The sequence below is a fragment of the Typopeltis vanoorti genome, chromosome 17, assembly GCF_054136105.1.
Source record: "Typopeltis vanoorti isolate ZY-2024b chromosome 17, IOZ_Tvanoo_1.0, whole genome shotgun sequence".
In the NCBI taxonomy this organism is placed as follows: domain Eukaryota; kingdom Metazoa; phylum Arthropoda; class Arachnida; order Uropygi; family Thelyphonidae; genus Typopeltis; species Typopeltis vanoorti.
The window spans coordinates 85,820,496-85,840,106 of NC_143565.1; the positions used below are offsets into that span (position 1 = coordinate 85,820,496).

Consider the following 19,611-nt stretch of genomic DNA (forward strand, 5'->3'; position numbering starts at 1 on the left):
TAGCCATCTCTTTTATACAGCTCTATCCATCCCTCAAATTTACAAAAATGAATTCCTTTCTCTTCACACCACTCAGCATCTTCACTCACCATCTCATCTCATCACTATCATACCTGGGCAACATGCTGACTATCTTTCAAACCAAACTTTCTTATCTTTTACTCTCCTTAGCAACTTCCTGTAGCCATCCTTATATTCTTCTTGTTGCTATCCAGATCATTTGTGCCTACTACCAACTCTTTTGCTCACTTCTTTCTGGTGCTTCAATCTACACCCTGGAAAGCAAACCTTATGCACCTTCTCATTTACCATGCCTCTAATAATTGACTCTCCATACACAGTCACTCTCGAATCATTGGATACCGCTTTCAATCTGTCATCTTTTATTCTGGTCTATGCCTGTTATTCTACTCATTTCACTCGCTATCTATTACACTTATCTTACAGTCCATTAGTTTACTTTCACATACACTATCTTACCACCTTTTAATCACATCATTTACACACTCTTTCGCCATCATTTAAACCCAGAATCAGTTTCATAGTTCTCAGTATTAACTTCCACTACTTTATTTTCTTGCTTCTGACAAGCCACATTTCTGGCTTGTAATGTAGCCAATACAAACCATTTTGTTCTGTTGTTGAAAGACTGTTCTTTGTTCAATCTCATAGCACAACCCATCTCCTCACATCCTCCCTCTTGGAGGATATTACTTCCTTGAGTGGCCATAGTGATGGTACCAGATGTAATCTTTGTTCACATTCTGATATTAGGTACTGGACAATGTGAACACGAGCTTACAGATAAGTCATTGTTTTGATATTAAATTATGATATTTTTGATTACTATAATTACTGGTTGTAGCATCCTATATTTATTTATACTGTGTGATACATAGTGTTATTCATGTCGCTGATGTGAATGAGAACAATGTCAGCCAAGACATTGTTGTGCAGGGAATTTGATACTGGAGATTTCATGAAATGTAGTGTGGGCACTATGTATTCATTGAAAATACGTTTCACGAAATCTCCAAAATCAAATTCCCTGCACAACAATGTCTTGGCCACCATTGTTCTCATTCACATCAATGACATAACACTATGTATCGTACACAATATAAATAAATATAGGATACTACAACCAGTAATTATCAAAAATATCGTGAATTTAATATCAAAACAATGACTTATCTGTAAGCTCATGTTCACATAGTCAGTCAGTACCTAATATCAGAATGTGAACAAAGTGGTACCAAATGTGGCACATCTGGTACCACTACTATGGCCACTCAAGGAAGTAATATCCTTGAGTTGCCTCACTTCATAGAAGCAAATAAAAGTATGAAAGACCATTCCTTTGATGTGCCTTTGTCCTAAAAAACAATCCCAAACCTGAATGCATAAAACTACCTCAAGTCAGGGAAATGTTTATTCTCAGACCATCAGCCAAACTAACATGAATGTTCTATCAAAATCACTCAGGTGGCACATTAAGACTTAAGGACTTTCCTTCTTTCTTTGCATTAGTTTCTCTTACTCACATAGTACCTCTTGGCACACATGTATTGCATATTTTCTGAATGATACAAATATATATCTTTTTTTGAATTCATTCACACCAACTGCATTTACAACCTGGAAAAAAAGCAATCCATTCAACTAAAGCACCAATGATAGAAAAACTTATCTCTCTCTCTCACACACACCCTTCCCCCTTTTGCTGTATTCATTCTCAACTTCCATGTACACCCTACTGTCCTCTTCCCACCGTCTATAAAATGAAAAATTCCACCTACTGGCATCCTGTATGACCTTTCAGAAGTTTGCAAGTTCCAATCATATTACCCTTCTTTCTCTTGTTAGTATCTGCAGTCCATAAATTCTCAATCTGTCCTCATAACGTGTATCCATAATCCTCATATCAACCTTTTTACTCTCCACTTTATCAGCATCACTACTGAAACCAGGAGACCAGACCAGAACCCAACAGTCTAAGTGATGTTGTATTAATCAAGGCCTTGTAAAGAGGAAAAATGCTTTCCTTATCCTTATGTGTTTCCTTGGCAGTGACTGACAAATAAGTAAATATATGTAACATTACACATGTCAGTTTGGAATCTTTTCTTCTCTCCTTGACAATGCTCTTGTGAAAACGAATATATAGGATTTACTTTTTTACATACAGACATTATGAATTAAATAATAGTTAGTAATACCAGTATCCTTAAAATCTAGGAATGTAATATGGTCTGCTATGAATGCTGCAAATTCCTTAAAGAACTGCTGGTGCAGTTTCATTAAGGATCTGCATTTCTCTAGTTTGTTCACTTGGGGAGGCTCTACAGAATGGTTCTCTTAGGAGCTCAATGCTCACTTCACTTGTTTACGTATGACAGGTTGCTTCTTACCCAATTAAAAACACTAATTTCTAAAGCTTCTTTTACCATATCCTACTATTGTTCTTAAAGTGATAGAAGGCTGTTTTGCAACAACTTTCCATCATGGTATTCCCATTTTAGCTTCTTGACATGTGAAATTCCAAGATTCCCAATTCTTGGAATTTACTTACTATAGACATTTAGTTCAGTAGAGGAAACATGAGTCTGCTATCTACTGACATAAGCCATACTTATTTTATCAGTGCACAGATACTTTTTTTTTTTTAATTGTAGTCACCAACTACAGAACTTTTTTTAAAGCCTTTCTTTAATGACTGGTTCCTGAGTTAGTTAATCACTGATGGACAAGTAGGGTTTTCCTCCTAGAACAGGCGTTCCCAACCCTATGCCCGCAGGCACCATGGCGCCCGTCGACCAATTTGTGTGTGCCTACCACTGTTCAACCGTGTGCCATATAGTTTGAAATAATCACGTGCACATCATGCAACAATTCATGGCATGCTATATGACGCATGCATTAATGACATATGATGAGTAAACGCATACAATGTAAAGTAGACGCGTATTCAAAGTTGTTCATTATCTGTTGCTAGTTATATGCGCATAACTTTAATGGTGTCTTGTACTTAAATTTTTTGAAATATTTTGATTTTTAATCCTAAACTGAGTGAATCAAGTAAAAGACAACGAACTATAATTTTAACACTGACTGGGAGGAAACATATTGTTTCGTTAATTTTAAAGAGAATTGTGTTTGTTTGTTGTGCAACAGTGGCGTTGAAATTCTGAAAAAACAATGTTGAACGTCACTTCCAGACAATGCATGCCACTTTTAATATGAATTATCCACTTAAATCTGAAATAAGAACGAAAAAAATAAATAGACTAAAATCTAACCTGTCTGCCCAACAGCTAGTTTTCACTAGACATGTGGTAACATCTAAAAATGCCACCATTGCTTCTTTAAAAATTTCTCACATGCTCGCAAAGAAGAAAAAACCGTTCCAGAAAATCGACACTCAAAAGAAGCATTTCTGACTGGTATAGATTGTTTATTTGAGGGATTTTCTAACAAACATGAGATTATGTCAGCAATACAAGATTTACAATTGTCAAATAACACCGTCACAAGAAGAATACATGTAATTTCAATGAACATACAAACTCAGTTAAAAAGTGACTTGGAAATATGTAACTGGTTCTCTTTATAATTTGATGAGTCAACAGATGTATCAGACACAGCACAGTTAGCAGTTATGGTGAGAATGGTATTTAGTAACTCACTGTAAAAGAAGATCTACTGAAAATATTACCCATGAAAGGACGAACAATGGGTGAATATATTTATAATACATTCAGAATATACACCAAGTCGATAGATATGCCTTTGCACAAGCTGTCTGTGATAACTGATGGGTCACCAGCAATGGTTGGCAATATCAATGAATTTATTGCACTCTGCAAGAAAGATCATTCATTTCCAAACTTTATGTCCTACCACTGTATTATCCACCAGGAAGCTTTGTGCAGTAAAATACTGCCCTTTGGACATGTTATGAAAGTTGTTACAAAAATAATCAACTCCATTCGAGCAGCCCCTTTGCAGTACCGACTTTTCAAGGCTCTATTGCAAGACATTGAAGATAAAGAACCTGATTTCATCCTGCATACTGAAGTACGTTGGCTCAGTAAAGGTAAAGTCCTTACAAGATTTTTAAGCTTAATTGAAGAAATAAAAAAATATCTTCACATCAAAAATGAAAATTCTGATGAACTAAATGACTTTTTCTGGCTGTTGGATTTATGTTTTCTCACAGACATCACAGAAAAATTAAATTCTTTAAATTTGGAGTTGCAAGGAAAGGATAGACATGTCACTAAAATGATAGGCTCTGTAAACTCATTTAAGGCAAAACTGGATTTGTGGATATCACATCTGCAGATGGGAACTCCTGTTCATTTCCCAAATAGGAAAAAAATGGTAGGCGATAGTGAATTTAACTTGTCACCATTTGTTAAACATCTTCAAATGCTTAAAGAACAGTTTGAAAAGAGATTTCAGGAATTTACTATCATCGAGCCAATGATCTCCTTTTTTATCAATTCTTTTACTTGCCAAGTAAATTTAATGGAAAAAGCTGCATGTATTGCAAAGCTTGTTCAAGTAAATGCTGAAGAACTGGAGCTAGAAATTATGGATCTTCAGAATGACATTGCGCTAAAATTCCATATAACACATGAAAACTTCTGGAATCTAGTGGATAGAAAAAAGTTTCCATTCTTAAAAAGAGCAGGGTACAAGATAAAATTGTTTTTCGGTTCCACATACCTTTGCGAATCATTGTTTTCAACCATGAATAGCATAAAATCAAAATATAGATCACGACTCACTGATGAGCATCTTGACGATTGTTTAAGAACTGGAATATCATCATATTCTCCTAATTATGAAGCACTGTGAAATGAAATGCCAAAGATCACACTAACTTACATATATATATACTTAAATTTTTAGATAATGTAAACTTTTAAGTAATAAAAAATTTGATTATAATGTAAACTTTGTATATATTCATTTAACAAAAGAATTCAAAAAATTTGCTTGAAAAAATGGATGGTGCCCGTTGCCCTACTGGTATTTTAGAATGTGCTCTAGGAAACAAAAAGGTTGGGAACCCCTGTCCTAGAAACTCAGGTTTTTACTGTGACTCAAGAAAACAAGAATTAAACACTAACTGATAGTCTTGGACCAGTTATCTGTGATGGGTAAAGGTAGAGCTAGTTGCTCAAGTCCTCAAAAAGTTAGTTTTTTCTTCTTCTCCCATTTTCATTAAAGTATTCAAGTAATTATGTCTCATCCTGTATGTTTGATATACACCATTTCAAGACTTCCTCCCTCCCCCAACTGCTCACTAGTGAATCAGCTAAATACCAAATTTTGTTCAATTCATGCTTATTATTTAAATAAAAAAATATTTTTATTTAATAAGAAGTCACTATGATGTATGACTTCATGAAATATTCAGTTTATAAGGATTTCAAATCACTTTTACTGCTATATGAATCTTGGTAATTCTTTTAGAGACAATCTGATATTAATTACAAGTCAAATATTATCAGAAATGTTAGTAGTAAACTTCTAAAATGGTATATTAGATCTTATTCATGTCAATATAAAATCCTTACAAAAAAAAAAAAAAAAAAAAGAAAGAAAGAAAATAAATTAAATAAATAAAAGTAATAATAAATAAATAAAGTCTATAATATAGCACACAAAATTCTTACCACTTTTATTACATAATTAGTATCTTCTCTAACTTCTTTTGAAATATCATTAGATCCTGTAAAACAAGAAAGTGTTAAATGTCAACACTTGCATGTAAAAATTATTCTATATATTGTACTAGTAATTATATTTCATTCCAGCCTGAGAAATATTTATACTTGCAAAGGTGGAATGTTTTTTTTTAAATATAGATGAGAGAAGAATGATGTTATACACCAATCTGAAGAGGGAGAAGATTAGGTCATGTTGGAATTATAGATGAGGCAACTAAGGCTGTGTGGCAAATATATTAGGTTTGTCAACTGCACGTGCTCTTCTGTCAAGTTAGCCTGTTTTGTAGAATGAAAAACATTCATGTTTTTGGGAGAGACACTCCTGCCACCACCATAAGAAACTGGTCAAATCACCTTCAGATGAAAAGATTCTTGGCTTCCCAGACATGATTTATACACTGGTTTTACCAATGAAAGTACATTGCCATTACCAAGGGGATGAGTGAATACTGTGATTTGGTTGTACAAGGCAAGGACAACTAAATATGTGGGATATATACATTTAAAAGTTCTAACATGGATGAAATCAGGGATATGTGAAAAGGAATAAGAGAAATACAGAATTTTTTTTTTGCCAGATACTTATATTAAGCTGTTTCATTATGGATAGAGACAAAGATATGTGTATGCATGTAAAGAACAGTAATTTTACATGAATCACATTATGAAGCTTGATTGTCATGGCATGAGGAAAAAGTGACTACTACCTCAATGTGGTACACTCTAAATAACAAACTAGCAGTGGCAGTATAAAATCAATTATGGATCATAAGAAGAACCTTATTACAAAATTACTGGCAGCTAAAGATAGAGAAAAGAAGCCTTAGAATCTTGATATTAAAAATTAAAATTAGTAGGAAACAAGGGATATTATAAATCCATCCTTATTTCATAGTTGAATATATAGAAACTTAAAGTTTTGAAAAGAGACCAGTGAGTTTTTATGAGAATATAACCCTAGCCACTGGAGTTACCTTGGAGCTCTGCCCAGGAGGCTGTATAGTTGCCTTTTATGTGTTTCAGGTTTCATTGGCTTTACAGCTGTTTCAAACTTAGTTTTCATCAGAGACCATGCAGGAATCTTTAGAATGCAAAAACGTACTGTTTAATACCATAGCAATCCTATGTCAGAGAACTGCATGATTCATGATTTTATTAATCTCTATTTACATTGTTACAACTTTGTAACAATGTAAATAGAGATTAAATCATTTAGGTCCCCCCCCCCTCAATAAATTACTGTTTTAAGACAATAGAGCATGTGAATCCAACTATGGTAGTTTACTCATCCTGATTAAGAACTTCATTAATTTCTTGATATGTACCCCCCAAGGGGTGTTCAGGTTACTATGGCAGCACTACATGATTGAGTTTACATTATTATTAATCTCCTATCAACAATTTTTGTCCAAATCAATCTATTACTTATGAGTACTCCAATATTGTTGTATATAACATTTCATTCTTCTAAGGCACTTCTGACTGAATCAATCCACCTAGACTTTGGTCTTTCTTTGGGTCTCTTTCCTGCCATCTTGACATCAAACACCTGTTTTGCTATTTAAGTGGTCATACCACCTTAGATTAGCTCTGCTGACACATTCTTGAATGTGAATAACGTCAAGTTTCTTTCTAATATCTTCATTTTTAATGTGATTCTGCTACTGATGCAATCGGCTCACTCTCCTAATTTTTCTCAGAACCCTCATATCTGTGGTCTCTAGTCTTTGATCAAGTGCTTTATTTCTAACCCAACTCTCAGATCCATAACTTAAAACTGGCTTAATCACTGTTTTGCATACTGCTAGTTTGGTGTTTTGGCTAATTTCTCTCTTATTCCATATAAATTTATTCAGTTGACTGTCCACCATATGAGCTTTGCTTATTCTGTTGTCTGTTTCCAGATTTAACTTGCCATCTTCACTAGAAACTGTGCTTAATAGTTGAAATATTTTACTTGTTCTATAGGCTCTTCATTCAAAATGCAGCTAATATCAGGCTTATTGCCACTTTCTTTTATAATGTGATCCATATAGATGATGAATAAGAGTGGAGATAATGTGCATCCCTGTCTCACCCCTGATTTTACATCAAACAATTTTCCTTCAATTCTAACTACTGAATGACAACATAAACAGAGATTATGTATCGCTCTGTATAATGTTCTATTCACCCCCATATAATTGTAGTGTTTTGAAAAGCTTTTCTCTGGGTACCTTGTCATATGCCTTTTCCAGATCTATAAAACTTTGTCATATTCCCATGATTTCTCAACTATTTGTCTTAAAGTGAAAATCTGATCTTGACAACCTCTATTCCTGTCACTGCTTGGTTTGTTTAACAGTCTTTCAAATGACCTTAACAATTTGTGACAAACATGTCACAAATTGTTAAGGCATCACACCAAAACTGGGTGTGAAAGAAAATTCAAAGAAGCCTGTGAAATACTAAAACATAATCCAAATCTGAACAAGAATGATGGATTAACAATTGCAAGAATTTGGAGGACCCATCTTCAAGCAGTATAGCATCCAGAATAACTCCAAACAGAAGAAAATCTTGATACAATAGGACTTAAGAAATTGTTTAATGTAGTTCTAATTTTTTATTTATTTTTATATTTTTTTTCTCACCAGAGGTCAGGCTAGGATAATTGATTAACAAACATTTGGACTGATCTTACTTTTGTGTAGTGTATTGTCATGTAGCTTGTATCATATACAGATGCATGTTTTCCTGATGACGACCTCAATATAGAGGTTGAAACGTAGAATGTTACTTTCTTAATGTTAAGTAATTATTCTAACAAGTGTGTTGTGTCTCCATAAATTCTTCACTATGAATCCTTATCTTCAGTTTTCATCTCACCTTTATCATCTTTGATTCCTTTTATAGTACTCTTTCCTCCATTTCTAAGCTTCTTCAATAGCCTCCAGAAAATTGCCACTTTCCTGATATTTATTTTTTATATTCTTACCAGTCTTCCCATGACTTGTTTAGCTACTTTTACACACAGCTTAGCTCTCTTACATTTTTTTCTGTATTATTTTAGGCATCTCAACTAATATGCTGGGAACTAGCATATTAGTTGATAGGAACCATTATTTGTATTTTTGTGTAGCATTGTTTTATATATTTGGTGTTTTTAGTTATGCAATAATTCTTATTTAACCCTTGTTGCATATTTATTTGTTTATTCTAACCCAGACAAAGCCACTAGCTTAAGTGGCAAACTTAGTAGGTTTATTAAATAATTATTATGACCTATAAACTAAGTGTTAGTTATATTTTTATTACATTAGTTTTTTGGTAAAATTAATCAACATACTCAACAAATACATTGAATGGAACGTAGAAATGCGATATCATGAGTGTGTCACTGTTACAGGATATAGGCTATGAGACAAAATATGCTAATTCATCAATATGTAGATCTTTTATATATGCTGCTCACAGTTGATTTAATATGAGGCCTTGATTTTTTTTTTTAAACTTATTTATTATTATTTTTATTACACTGAGTTGTACACTGTATCATCTCACTAGACCTCTTGAAATTTATGTACATAAGTATTAAATTCTATGTATGCTATTTTGGTGATTTGTCAATTGACTTGATAGTTTTTGTCAGTGGCGTGAATGACCAGTCCAGATTTATACACTCATTTTTTTCTCATCTCTACACTTTATATTTTTATATTTTATTATAAATATTTTTATCGAACTATTTCTAACTTTTTTTTTAAGTTTTATTATAATTAAGTGCATAAAATGGAATTACATTTTTTTCCCTCAAAATTTTGTGGGACATGAATTTTAATATAGCTTCCTATAATAGGCCTATTTGCTCCGTATACTTTTAGGCCTCTGTATGATGCTACCTATTCTAAATGCTCTTCACCATTTCAAGTTTCAGGTGGCTTTTTCTATTTTATTTTAAAAATCTTCGCACTGAAATGCAGTGCTACATACTATGGTCTACTACAGCAAATGCCTTTGCCCCAATATGCAACAAACACCGAAGCCAAAATACATCAAGACCTATTCCATGCTGGTATTCTAAAAGTCATTTGTTGGTGACGACACCAAGCTGCCAGTGTGCCCTGCAAAGCTCTAAGTGATGAGATCTTAATGTCTGCCAAAGTAATGCCTATAGAAGTCAAGTCTTTGTAACTCTCATTGCACCATACACCATGAAGAGAGAAGGTAGCACTAGTGAAATGAGGAATTATCCCAAACTCTTCAATCTGTCGAGCAAGATCTATATTCTGCTCATAATATGAAACCTTGTTCCTATGCCTGACAACCAGGGGGTTGCCCAGTACCCATTATCTGTGCATTAATAACCCAAACTCTTTCATCCTTCTTTGCAATTCAATTGGGCTTTCTAATACATAATACGGAGACCACGGTATCATGCCACTCCACCTGAATACCATGAGTTTGAAAACAACATAGGACAATATGAGAAAGGGCTTCACTGTAGCGGCAACATGTCCTACAATACTGTCACCTCTGCCACTGCGGGTTGTGCAGGCCCCCGATTAAGTCAATAAATCTGTAACCAGGTAGGAGTCTAATACCTTCCTGTACCCATTGATGCTGAGGAGGCACTAGATTAAATCCATAAGTGATGCACCATTAACAGAGTTATATATAGCTGTGTAGCCCATTTCTTATGCTCTGGTGATGCAGTCTCTATCTGTTGACCTTAATACTTGGTTCACCCTCTAGTATGCCAAGTGTTCTTAGATAACAGGACAATGAAATGCATCTCTGCAAATTTGAGAAGCGGATATTTCTAATTTCTTAATTCTATTATAAAGGAGACATGAGATAAGACAGTGGAGGGAAGGGATACCAAGTCCGCTGTCCTTCACCTTTGCATGAAAATAGTCAACAGGAGTATCTAAAGGAAGCATAAGCCATGAATGAATGGCAGAGCAAATAGCCCTATCGGTATGAAATTCATTAGTCTTTATTTTGCTACATATGCTAGTAATGATTACTCGGGATCATGAAGAGAAGTTCAACAGGTACTTATACTTACCATTATTATCAACATCGTTGTTTTCTCCTAATTTTCCTTAAACCTTTCTATAACTTTTTGTATAATATTGTTTAATAAAATATAAAATTAGTTTACATATGCTGTATGAAATTTAAAATATTAAAAGTTAGAAAAAACAAATTAATTCAATTAAGGATCTAAGCAATGCTAAGATGATTTGCAGGTCACTAAATAAAATAGACATGTAACATGACAAAAAGATTATTTTTTTTTGTAACATGATGTTTCTAAAATGGTTCAATAATTTTTTAACAGTAGATGTAACTAGTTATTGTTGCTTGCAATGAATAATAGTATGATTATTACCTAAATAAATTTCTCCAAATCCACCAGATCCAATTGCTTTGCCTAATCTCCAGCTTTGCTTCTTTAAATCAGTAAGAATAGTTCCCTGAGGAAGGCTATCTGGTAATTTGCGCTTACTAGGAGCCATTATTTTCTTATCTAAGAAAGTTTTTTTATTAAAAGAAGAAAGATGCACATTGTGAAAATGAAATTGTATCATGCCTATTAGAACTTAATGTTGAGCATTGATTTATTATAATTACTATGTGATACTCCAAAGAGTCCTTGGTCTCATCATGGGAGGGCACACTACTCCAATACATAACACAACTCACTGTCAACTCGACTTAATCCTCCAACACACAATATCATTACTACCAACAGTTTTTTTGCCTGTAAATTGCAGGTGATTTCTCAGTATTTGAAAATCTGCATTTTCTGTATATAATCTGTATCTGAAAATCTGAGGTTCAAGTAAATGTTTAACTTTTTTTTCCTTTTCTTTTTACAAATGCCACCACAGTTTTGCTGTTCAAGAACAGCAAAATTTAGTTAAAAGTATTATCTAAATACTAGATAGGGTTGTGGAAGTGTTGTGGAGAAAGTGCAGAAGCAGTGAATGATAGTGTATGAAATATGAATGAGAATTTGAAGGAAGTGGTTGAAAATAATAACATGGATGACGAAATGCCAGTGCAGAAAAAAATTGCATGTGGTACATGCAATTTTTTTGTCCTTCTGTACCACATGCAAAAATGGCATGTGGTACAGAAGGACTGTGAATGAAAGAGTGAATGGAAAAAGCATAAAAGTGTGAGGAAACTGGGAGAAAAGAGATAGTATTATGTTGGAGGTTTAATGGATTTTTTTCAACACTCAAAAAGAATTAAAATAGAATTTAATACTTCCTATATTTCGTCCTAGTCACTAGGACATCTACGGGGATTACAAAGACAATTAATGTAACATGCACACAAAAACTTACAATACTAAGCCCAACCACGTGGGTGACACTAAAGTCCTATCTAGGTGGAGCGCCCTCTAAGGGCAGTTGTAGGTGGCCTGGAATGTAAGGTGGGACCTCTAGTGATGACCGTTTCCCAAATCTTCGGAAGCTTAATACAACCGTATTTGTTAAGATTTGGTTGGTTTTTGAGAGCTGCTGCTGCTTCTAAGAAAAGTCTCTCTTTCTTGAATTTGCTGTGGTGGAGCATGGTGGTTTTCTTCCATGATACTCTGTGGGTAGTGTCCAAAACATGGTCAGCCAAGCCTGAATGGCCATAGTTGTGTTTAACGATGTACGACTTGTGTTCCTCTAGGCGGATGGATGCTGATCTGCCTGTCTGTCCAAAGTACGCAAGCTTACAGGAACAGGGTACTTTGTAAACTCCAGGCTGAGAGAGAGGAGGGAGCTGATCTTTCGTAGAACGGATAAGGGTAGACAGTTTGCGGTAGGGCTTATATGCTGTGTGTAGGTTATACTTTTTTAGTATCTTGGCTATTTTTTCCGAAGTGCCACGGATGTAGGGTATGGTGATGGCATTTTTAAATTCTCGTTGACGAGAGTGATGGGGAATGGGGGAGGAATTGATTATTTTTTTGATGCTGTGTTCGCTGTAGCCATTGGAGAGGAAAGTTCTGTGTATGTGGTTAAGCTCTGTAGTGAGGGCGGTTCCACTGGAACAAAGATTGTGTGCTCTCTTGGTAAGGGTTTTTATGATGCCATATTGTTGTGAGGGGTGGTGGTGGGAGAGTTTGTGAATGTATCTGCCTGTGTGTGTGGGTTTTCTATATACAGTGAAGGCAAGTGTATCATTAGGCAGGCACGTGACTAAGGTGTCTAGGAAGGGTAAACAATTGTTCTTTTCCTTTTCCATAGTAAACTGGATTCTTGGATGTAGGCTATTGAGATGACCAAGGAAGGAATCTAATGTGTCTGGGCCATGAGGCCAAATAGTGAACACATCATCTACATATCTTAGCCAGATAGAAGGTTTGAGTGGGGCTGAGTCTATGGCTCGTTTTTCGAAATCTTCCATATAGAAATTGGCAAGGGGGGGTGAGAGGGAGGAGCCCATGGCGGTTCCCTCTATCTGCTTGTAGATTTTGTTATTCCAAGTGAAATATCCAGAGTTGATGGCAAAGGAAAAGAGATCTAAGATGTCAGAGGGAAAAACGTTTTCTAAGAGAGATAAAGTGTCAGTTAAGGGAATATTGGTAAACAAGGAGGAGATATCAAAGCTTACTAATATGTCTGTATTATTCAAGGTTAAATTTTCTGTGAGGGCTTTAAAGTGGGTCGAGTTTTTTATATAAGAAGCTGAATTTCCGGTGAGGGGTGACAGAGAGTTGGCCAGCTGTTTAGACAGTCTGTAACAAGGTGCATTGGTGGCATCTACTATAGGCCTGAGTGGGGAATTAGGTTTGTGGATTTTTGGTAAACCGTATATTCGGGGGGGACGGGAGCGGAAAGGTTTAAGTTTTTTCGTGACGTCGGGGGGCCAGGAGGTTACTTTTTTAAGTAAGATTTTTAATTTTTTAACTTGCGTTTTTGTGGGGTCGTGTTCTAGCGGGATGTAGGTAGCGCGATCGCGGAGGATAATGTTCATTTTACGATTGTATTCGCTGGTATTAAGGACAACTGTGGCATTACCTTTATCCGCTCTGGTGATGACGATACTTTTTTCTTTGCGTAGTTTCTGGAGAGCCATGCGTTGGGAATAAGATAAGTTACTTTTTGGAGGCGAAGAGTGAACGAGGATGTTGGCTACGTCGACTCTGATGTTGTCTTTGCCTCGGCCGTAATTTTGCCGTCGCCCCGAAAGAAGTGCCGGTGCTCGATGTAATGGTTAACGTCGAACAGGGGATCGGTCGCTTACCGTCGGAGGTAGCCAACAACATCAGACTCAACGTAGCCAACATCCTCGTTCACTCTTCGCCTCCAAAAAGTAACTTAACTTATTCCCAACGCATGGCTCTCCAGAAACTACGCAAAGAAAAAAGTATCGTCATCACCAGAGCGGATAAAGGTAATGCCACAGTTGTCCTTAATACCAGCGAATACAATCGTAAAATGAACATTATCCTCCGCGATCGCGCTACCTACATCCCGCTAGAACACGATCCCACAAAAACACAAGTTAAGAAATTAAAAATCTTACTTAAAAAAGTAACCTCCTGGCCCCCCGAGGTCACGAAAAAACTTAAACCTTTCCGCTCCCGTCCCCCCCGAATATACGGTTTACCAAAAATCCACAAACCTAATTCCCCACTCAGGCCTATAGTAGATGCCACCAATGCACCTTGTTACAGACTGTCTAAACAGCTGGCCAACTCTCTGTCCCCCCTCACCGGAAATTCAGCTTCTTATATAAAAAACTCGACCCACTTTAAAGCCCTCACAGAAAATTTAACCTTGAATAATACAGACATATTAGTAAGCTTTGATATCTCCTCCTTGTTTACCAATATTCCCTTAACTGACACTTTATCTCTCTTAGAAAACGTTTTTCCCTCTGACATCTTAGATCTCTTTTCCTTTGCCATCAACTCTGAGTATTTCACTTGGAATAACAAAATCTACAAGCAGATAGAGGGAACCGCCATGGGCTCCCCCCTCTCACCCCCCCTTGCCAATTTCTATATGGAAGATTTCGAAAAACGAGCCATAGACTCAGCCCCACTCAAACCTTCTATCTGGCTAAGATATGTAGATGATGTGTTCTCTATTTGGCCTCATGGCCCAGACACATTAGATTCCTTCCTTGGTCATCTCAATAGCCTACATCCAAGAATCCAGTTTACTATGGAAAAGGAAAAGAACAATTGTTTACCCTTCCTAGACACCTTAGTCACGCACCTGCCTAATGATACACTTGCCTTCACTGTATATAGAAAACCCACACACACAGGCAGATACATTCACAAACTCTCCCACCACCACCCCTCACAACAATATGGCATCATAAAAACCCTTACCAAGAGAGCACACAATCTTTGTTCCAGTGGAACTGCCCTCACTACAGAGCTTAACCACATACACAGAACTTTCCTCTCCAATGGCTACAGCGAACACAGCATCAAAAAAAAATCAATTCCTCCCCCATTCCCCATCCCTCTCGTCAACGAGAATTTAAAAATGCCATCACCATACCCTACATCCGTGGCACTTCGGAAAAAATAGCCAAGATACTAAAAAAGTATAACCTACACACAGCATATAAGCCCTACCGCAAACTGGCTACCCTTATCCATTCTACGAAAGATCAGCTCCCTCCTCTCTCTCAGCCTGGAGTTTACAAAGTACCCTGTTCCTGTAAGCTTGCGTACTTTGGACAGACAGGCAGATCAGCATCCATCCGCCTAGAGGAACACAAGTCGTACATCGTTAAACACAACTATGGCCATTCAGGCTTGGCTGACCATGTTTTGGACACTACCCACAGAGTATCATGGAAGAAAACCTCCATGCTCCACCACAGCAAATTCAAGAAAGAGAGACTTTTCTTAGAAGCAGCAGCAGCTCTCAAAAACCAACCAAATCTTAACAAATACGGTTGTATTAAGCTTCCGAAGATTTGGGAAACGGTCATCAATAGAGGTCCCACCTTACATTCCAGGCCACCTACAACTGCCCTTAGAGGGCGCTCCACCTAGATAGGACTTTAGTGTTACCCACGTGGTTGGGCTTAGTATTGTAAGTTTTTGTGTGCATGTTACATTAATTGTCTTTGTAATCCCCGTAGATGTCCTAGTGACTAGGACGAAATATAGGAAGTATTAAATTCTATTTTAATTCTTTTTGAGTGTTGAAAAAAATCCATTAAACCTCCAACATAATGTCCTCACAGCACTTAAGCCTCTACACAAGAAAAGAGATAGTACTGTATGGAGATTAGATGATAAGAGGTATAATTAATAAGAAAGTGATGAAAGCATGTTTTCCAGGTCCAAAGTTAAAAGATGTTAGTAAAGTTGTAAGTTTGCAGAAGCAAACAAGTTAATTGTCTTGGCAAGCACAACTGATTTGAAAGGTAAGAAATATGCAATGAGAGAAGATATTAAAGTGTTGTTAGAATAAGCAAAAATGAAGAATAAGAAAGTAAAGATGGTGAGTTTGTTGCTTCAGTATGATAGGACAGAGTTGAGAAGAATGGTCATGATTGCCAATGAGAAGATTGTGCAAGAGTAATGGTGTGCAGTTTATAATGTATGGAGTGAATTTGATGAATGTAAGGACCTGTGTATGCCTGATGGACTGCATTTAAATGGTTTTGGAGTTAGGTGCTTGGGGAAAGTGTTGTTCAGTGAAAGTTTGGAAGTGCAAAACCAGGGAAAGTAGAGGTATTATGGTGATGGTGGGGAGAAAGTAATCAAACATGTGTCTAGCCACTTCTGAGACAAATGAGTGCAAGTGTAGGAATGACTGTGAAAATAGCCACCCCTGAGACAGATAAGCATGAGTGCAGGATTAATTGTAAAGAGCTAGGTGCAGTGTCCTAGGTTTCAAATCTGAATGGACAGATAAACATTATGTAAGGGTAACTATGGGTCCAAGGGAATGTCGAAATGCATGTGCATGAATGCCCCCGAAGTATCAGAAATAAAGAAGAAGAGTTTTTAGCATTGATCAGCTCAACTTCACCATAAATTATTTGCATAAAGTGAGACCTGGTTGTCAGAGGATGATGTAATTATAGGGATAGAATGTAATGGATATTGTATTTTCAGAGAAGATTGAGGGAATAGGACAGGAAGAAGGCTATTAATGATAGCTGAAGAACTTCAACCAACAAAAATAGAAGTTAAGGAAGATTGTAGATCTGATGGAAATGGTTCATTTGAGGCTGAGCAATTATCACGAGAGACCAACTATGGCGATACAGATTGGAAGGAGGAATGGCAAAATGGAAATGGAATTTATACGGTTACTAAGGGATAATTACCTGAAACAGCACGTGATGGAAGGGACCAAGGGTTTGAGAGTGTTGGATCTGGTAATAGCATCAGAAGAACTACAGTAACCTTACTTATTGGGGAAAGTAACCATGCAGTCCTGTTCTGGGAGGTTGCTCAACATGTGGAAATTTCAGTCAAAAAAGGGTCTATGCAGAACTAGAAAGCCGGCAATTAGTGACAAATTAGGAGGCAACTTGGAGCAGTGCCATGTCATAAGGAACTACACAAAATGAAGCAGTAAATGATATTGTTTGAGCAAAGCAGTATCAGAGTGCATACCCAGGGTCAGGAGGATAAACTGAGTAGGGATTAAGTGGATGTCTAGCAATATAAAGCAGGAGCTGCAAAAAAAGGATTGTGGGAGGAATATCAACAACAACTTATGACATAAGCATCCATGTGAAATTGCAAGTCATTCTATCAAGTGGTTTGTTTTATTGTTTTATACAGCTGTCTGAAGCAAAGTGTTGTCTGTATCCCTTGAAATGAATAAAATTAAGTATTGGGCGGTTATAAAATTCTTTGTAAAAGAAGGTTTACTGCCAAAAGAAATTAATTCGAAGTTTATGAGCACTCTTCTTCATTTTTGACAATTAAGAAATGGGCTGCAGAGTTTAAACATGGCCATACCAGCCTTGTAAATGATCCATGTGAAGGATGTCCAAAAAGTGTAACAACACCAGAAATCAATGATCAAGTGCACGATATGGTATTGGAAGACCGGTGAGTCAAAGCGCATGAAATTGCTGAGACTATGGGCATTTCAAAAGAATGCGTAGGATATATTTTGCATGAAGAATTGCATATGAAAAAGCTTTGCGCAAGATGGGTGCCGCGTTTGCTCATAGTAGCAGATCAAAAACGCACTCACATGAAAATCTCTTAATAGTGCTTGTAGTGTTTTAACAAAAATAAAACTGATTTTGTGCATTGATTTATTACTATGGATGAGACTTGGATTCACCATTACACACCAGTCAAAACAGTGGAAAGAAGCCGGTTGTTCAGCACCAAAGAAGACAAAGTCGGTTCTGTCAGCAGGAAAGATCATGATATCAGTGTTTTGGGATGCTAAAGGCATTTTGTTTACTAATTATCTTGAAAAGGGTGAGAAAAGACCGTTTGCAGAAGAAAAATAATAGTCTTTTATCAGGACAATGCACTTGCCTACAAAAGTGTTTTTAGTAATGGGAAAATTAAGGGATCTGACCTATGAATTGTTGGAATATCCATCATATTCCCCAGATTTGGCTACACCTGACTTCTAATCTCTTCCCAAAACAAAAACTCTTCCTCGATGGTCAGCGTTTTTCTTCGAATCAAGAGATGATTGCAGCTGTAGAGAGGTATTTTGCAGATCTTGCTGAGAACCACTAGGGACAGGAAAATGGTGCTGGCATAAATGTAACAGTCTTAAGGGAGATTACAATTTTGAAAAATAAAAATAATTTTGAAATAAAAAATCTGTTTTTTCATTGTTAGGCGCAGAACTTTTTAGACCATCCTTGTACATGAAGAACTTACATCATTACTAACTTCCTATCAATAATTTTTTCCTCCAAATCAATCTTTTATCTGTCAAGACTCCAACATTTTCAGATCTTATATTTCTGTCTTCTAAGGCACTTTTTTACTGTATCAATCCACCTATATCTTGGATTTATTTGAAATATAACATCATCTGCATAAAGTAAAGAGTTGAGATTAACATCTCCAATTTTGATATCAGGTTTAATACACTTTCCTTCACAATGTGATCCACGCAGATAATGAATAACGGAGGGGATAATGTGCATCCTTGTCTGACACCAGAGTTAATATCAAACCATCTTCCTGTACTTCCTTCAATTCTAACTGCTGACTTACAACTCAAATAAAGACTAAGTGTTGCTTGATATAATGCTCCATTGACACCATATAACTGTAGCGTATTGAATAGTTTCCTCTTGGCAACTTGTCATATGCCTTTTGCAGGTCTATAAAACTTAAATCCAGATCTTTAAATGTATTTAAGTTTCAAATACATTTTTTAGTTTTGCATTTCAGGCTTTTCTACAAGTATGGATATATATTTTTGATTGCATGCTTATTGAGTGTTTTTGCAGTAATTACTTCAAAAATCAAGGATATTTTTTCTCCATTTTTCATGTCACCTTTATCATCTCTATTTCCTTTTACAGCACTCTTTCCTGCACTGAGCTTTTTTTTTTTCAACAGCCTCCAGAATATTTTGCCACCTTCCTGATATTTATTTTCTATGCTCTTGCCAAAGTCTCCCAATGACTTTTGTTTAGCTAGTTTTATGCAGTGCTTAGCTTTCTTACATTTGTCTCTGTATTCTCTAAGAGCACAAGCTGACTTATTTGCCAGGAACTTTCGATATGCTTTCTTCTTTTCCTTCACTGCCTCTTTCAATTCCTGTGCCCACCATGGAATTCTGATTTTTCTATCCTTCAAGACAACTTCACCACATTCCTCTCTGGTTGAATCAATCAATGTTTTCTTCAGGGCTTGCCACTGAATCTCCAAGGTATTGCCTGTTCTCAAACTCTTTCA

General features: G+C 36.2%; 1 protein-coding gene across 5 annotated transcripts in view; it reads right to left on the reverse strand.

The window, feature by feature from the left end:
- LOC150097594 (serine/threonine-protein kinase VRK1-like) overlaps nucleotides 1-19,611 on the reverse strand; it is a 130,896-nt gene that overhangs the window by 60,447 nt on the left and 50,838 nt on the right. For all 5 annotated transcript variants that reach the window (XM_090407044.1, XM_090407041.1, XM_090407045.1 and 2 more), the window contains 2 exons: nucleotides 11,119-11,256; nucleotides 5,688-5,743 (listed from right to left, as the gene is read on the reverse strand). In XM_090407044.1, the coding sequence (XP_090263170.1) occupies nucleotides 5,688-5,743; nucleotides 11,119-11,245 (183 nt within the window). In that variant the 5' untranslated portion in view covers nucleotides 11,246-11,256. The remainder of the gene's footprint in view (nucleotides 1-5,687; nucleotides 5,744-11,118; nucleotides 11,257-19,611) is intronic.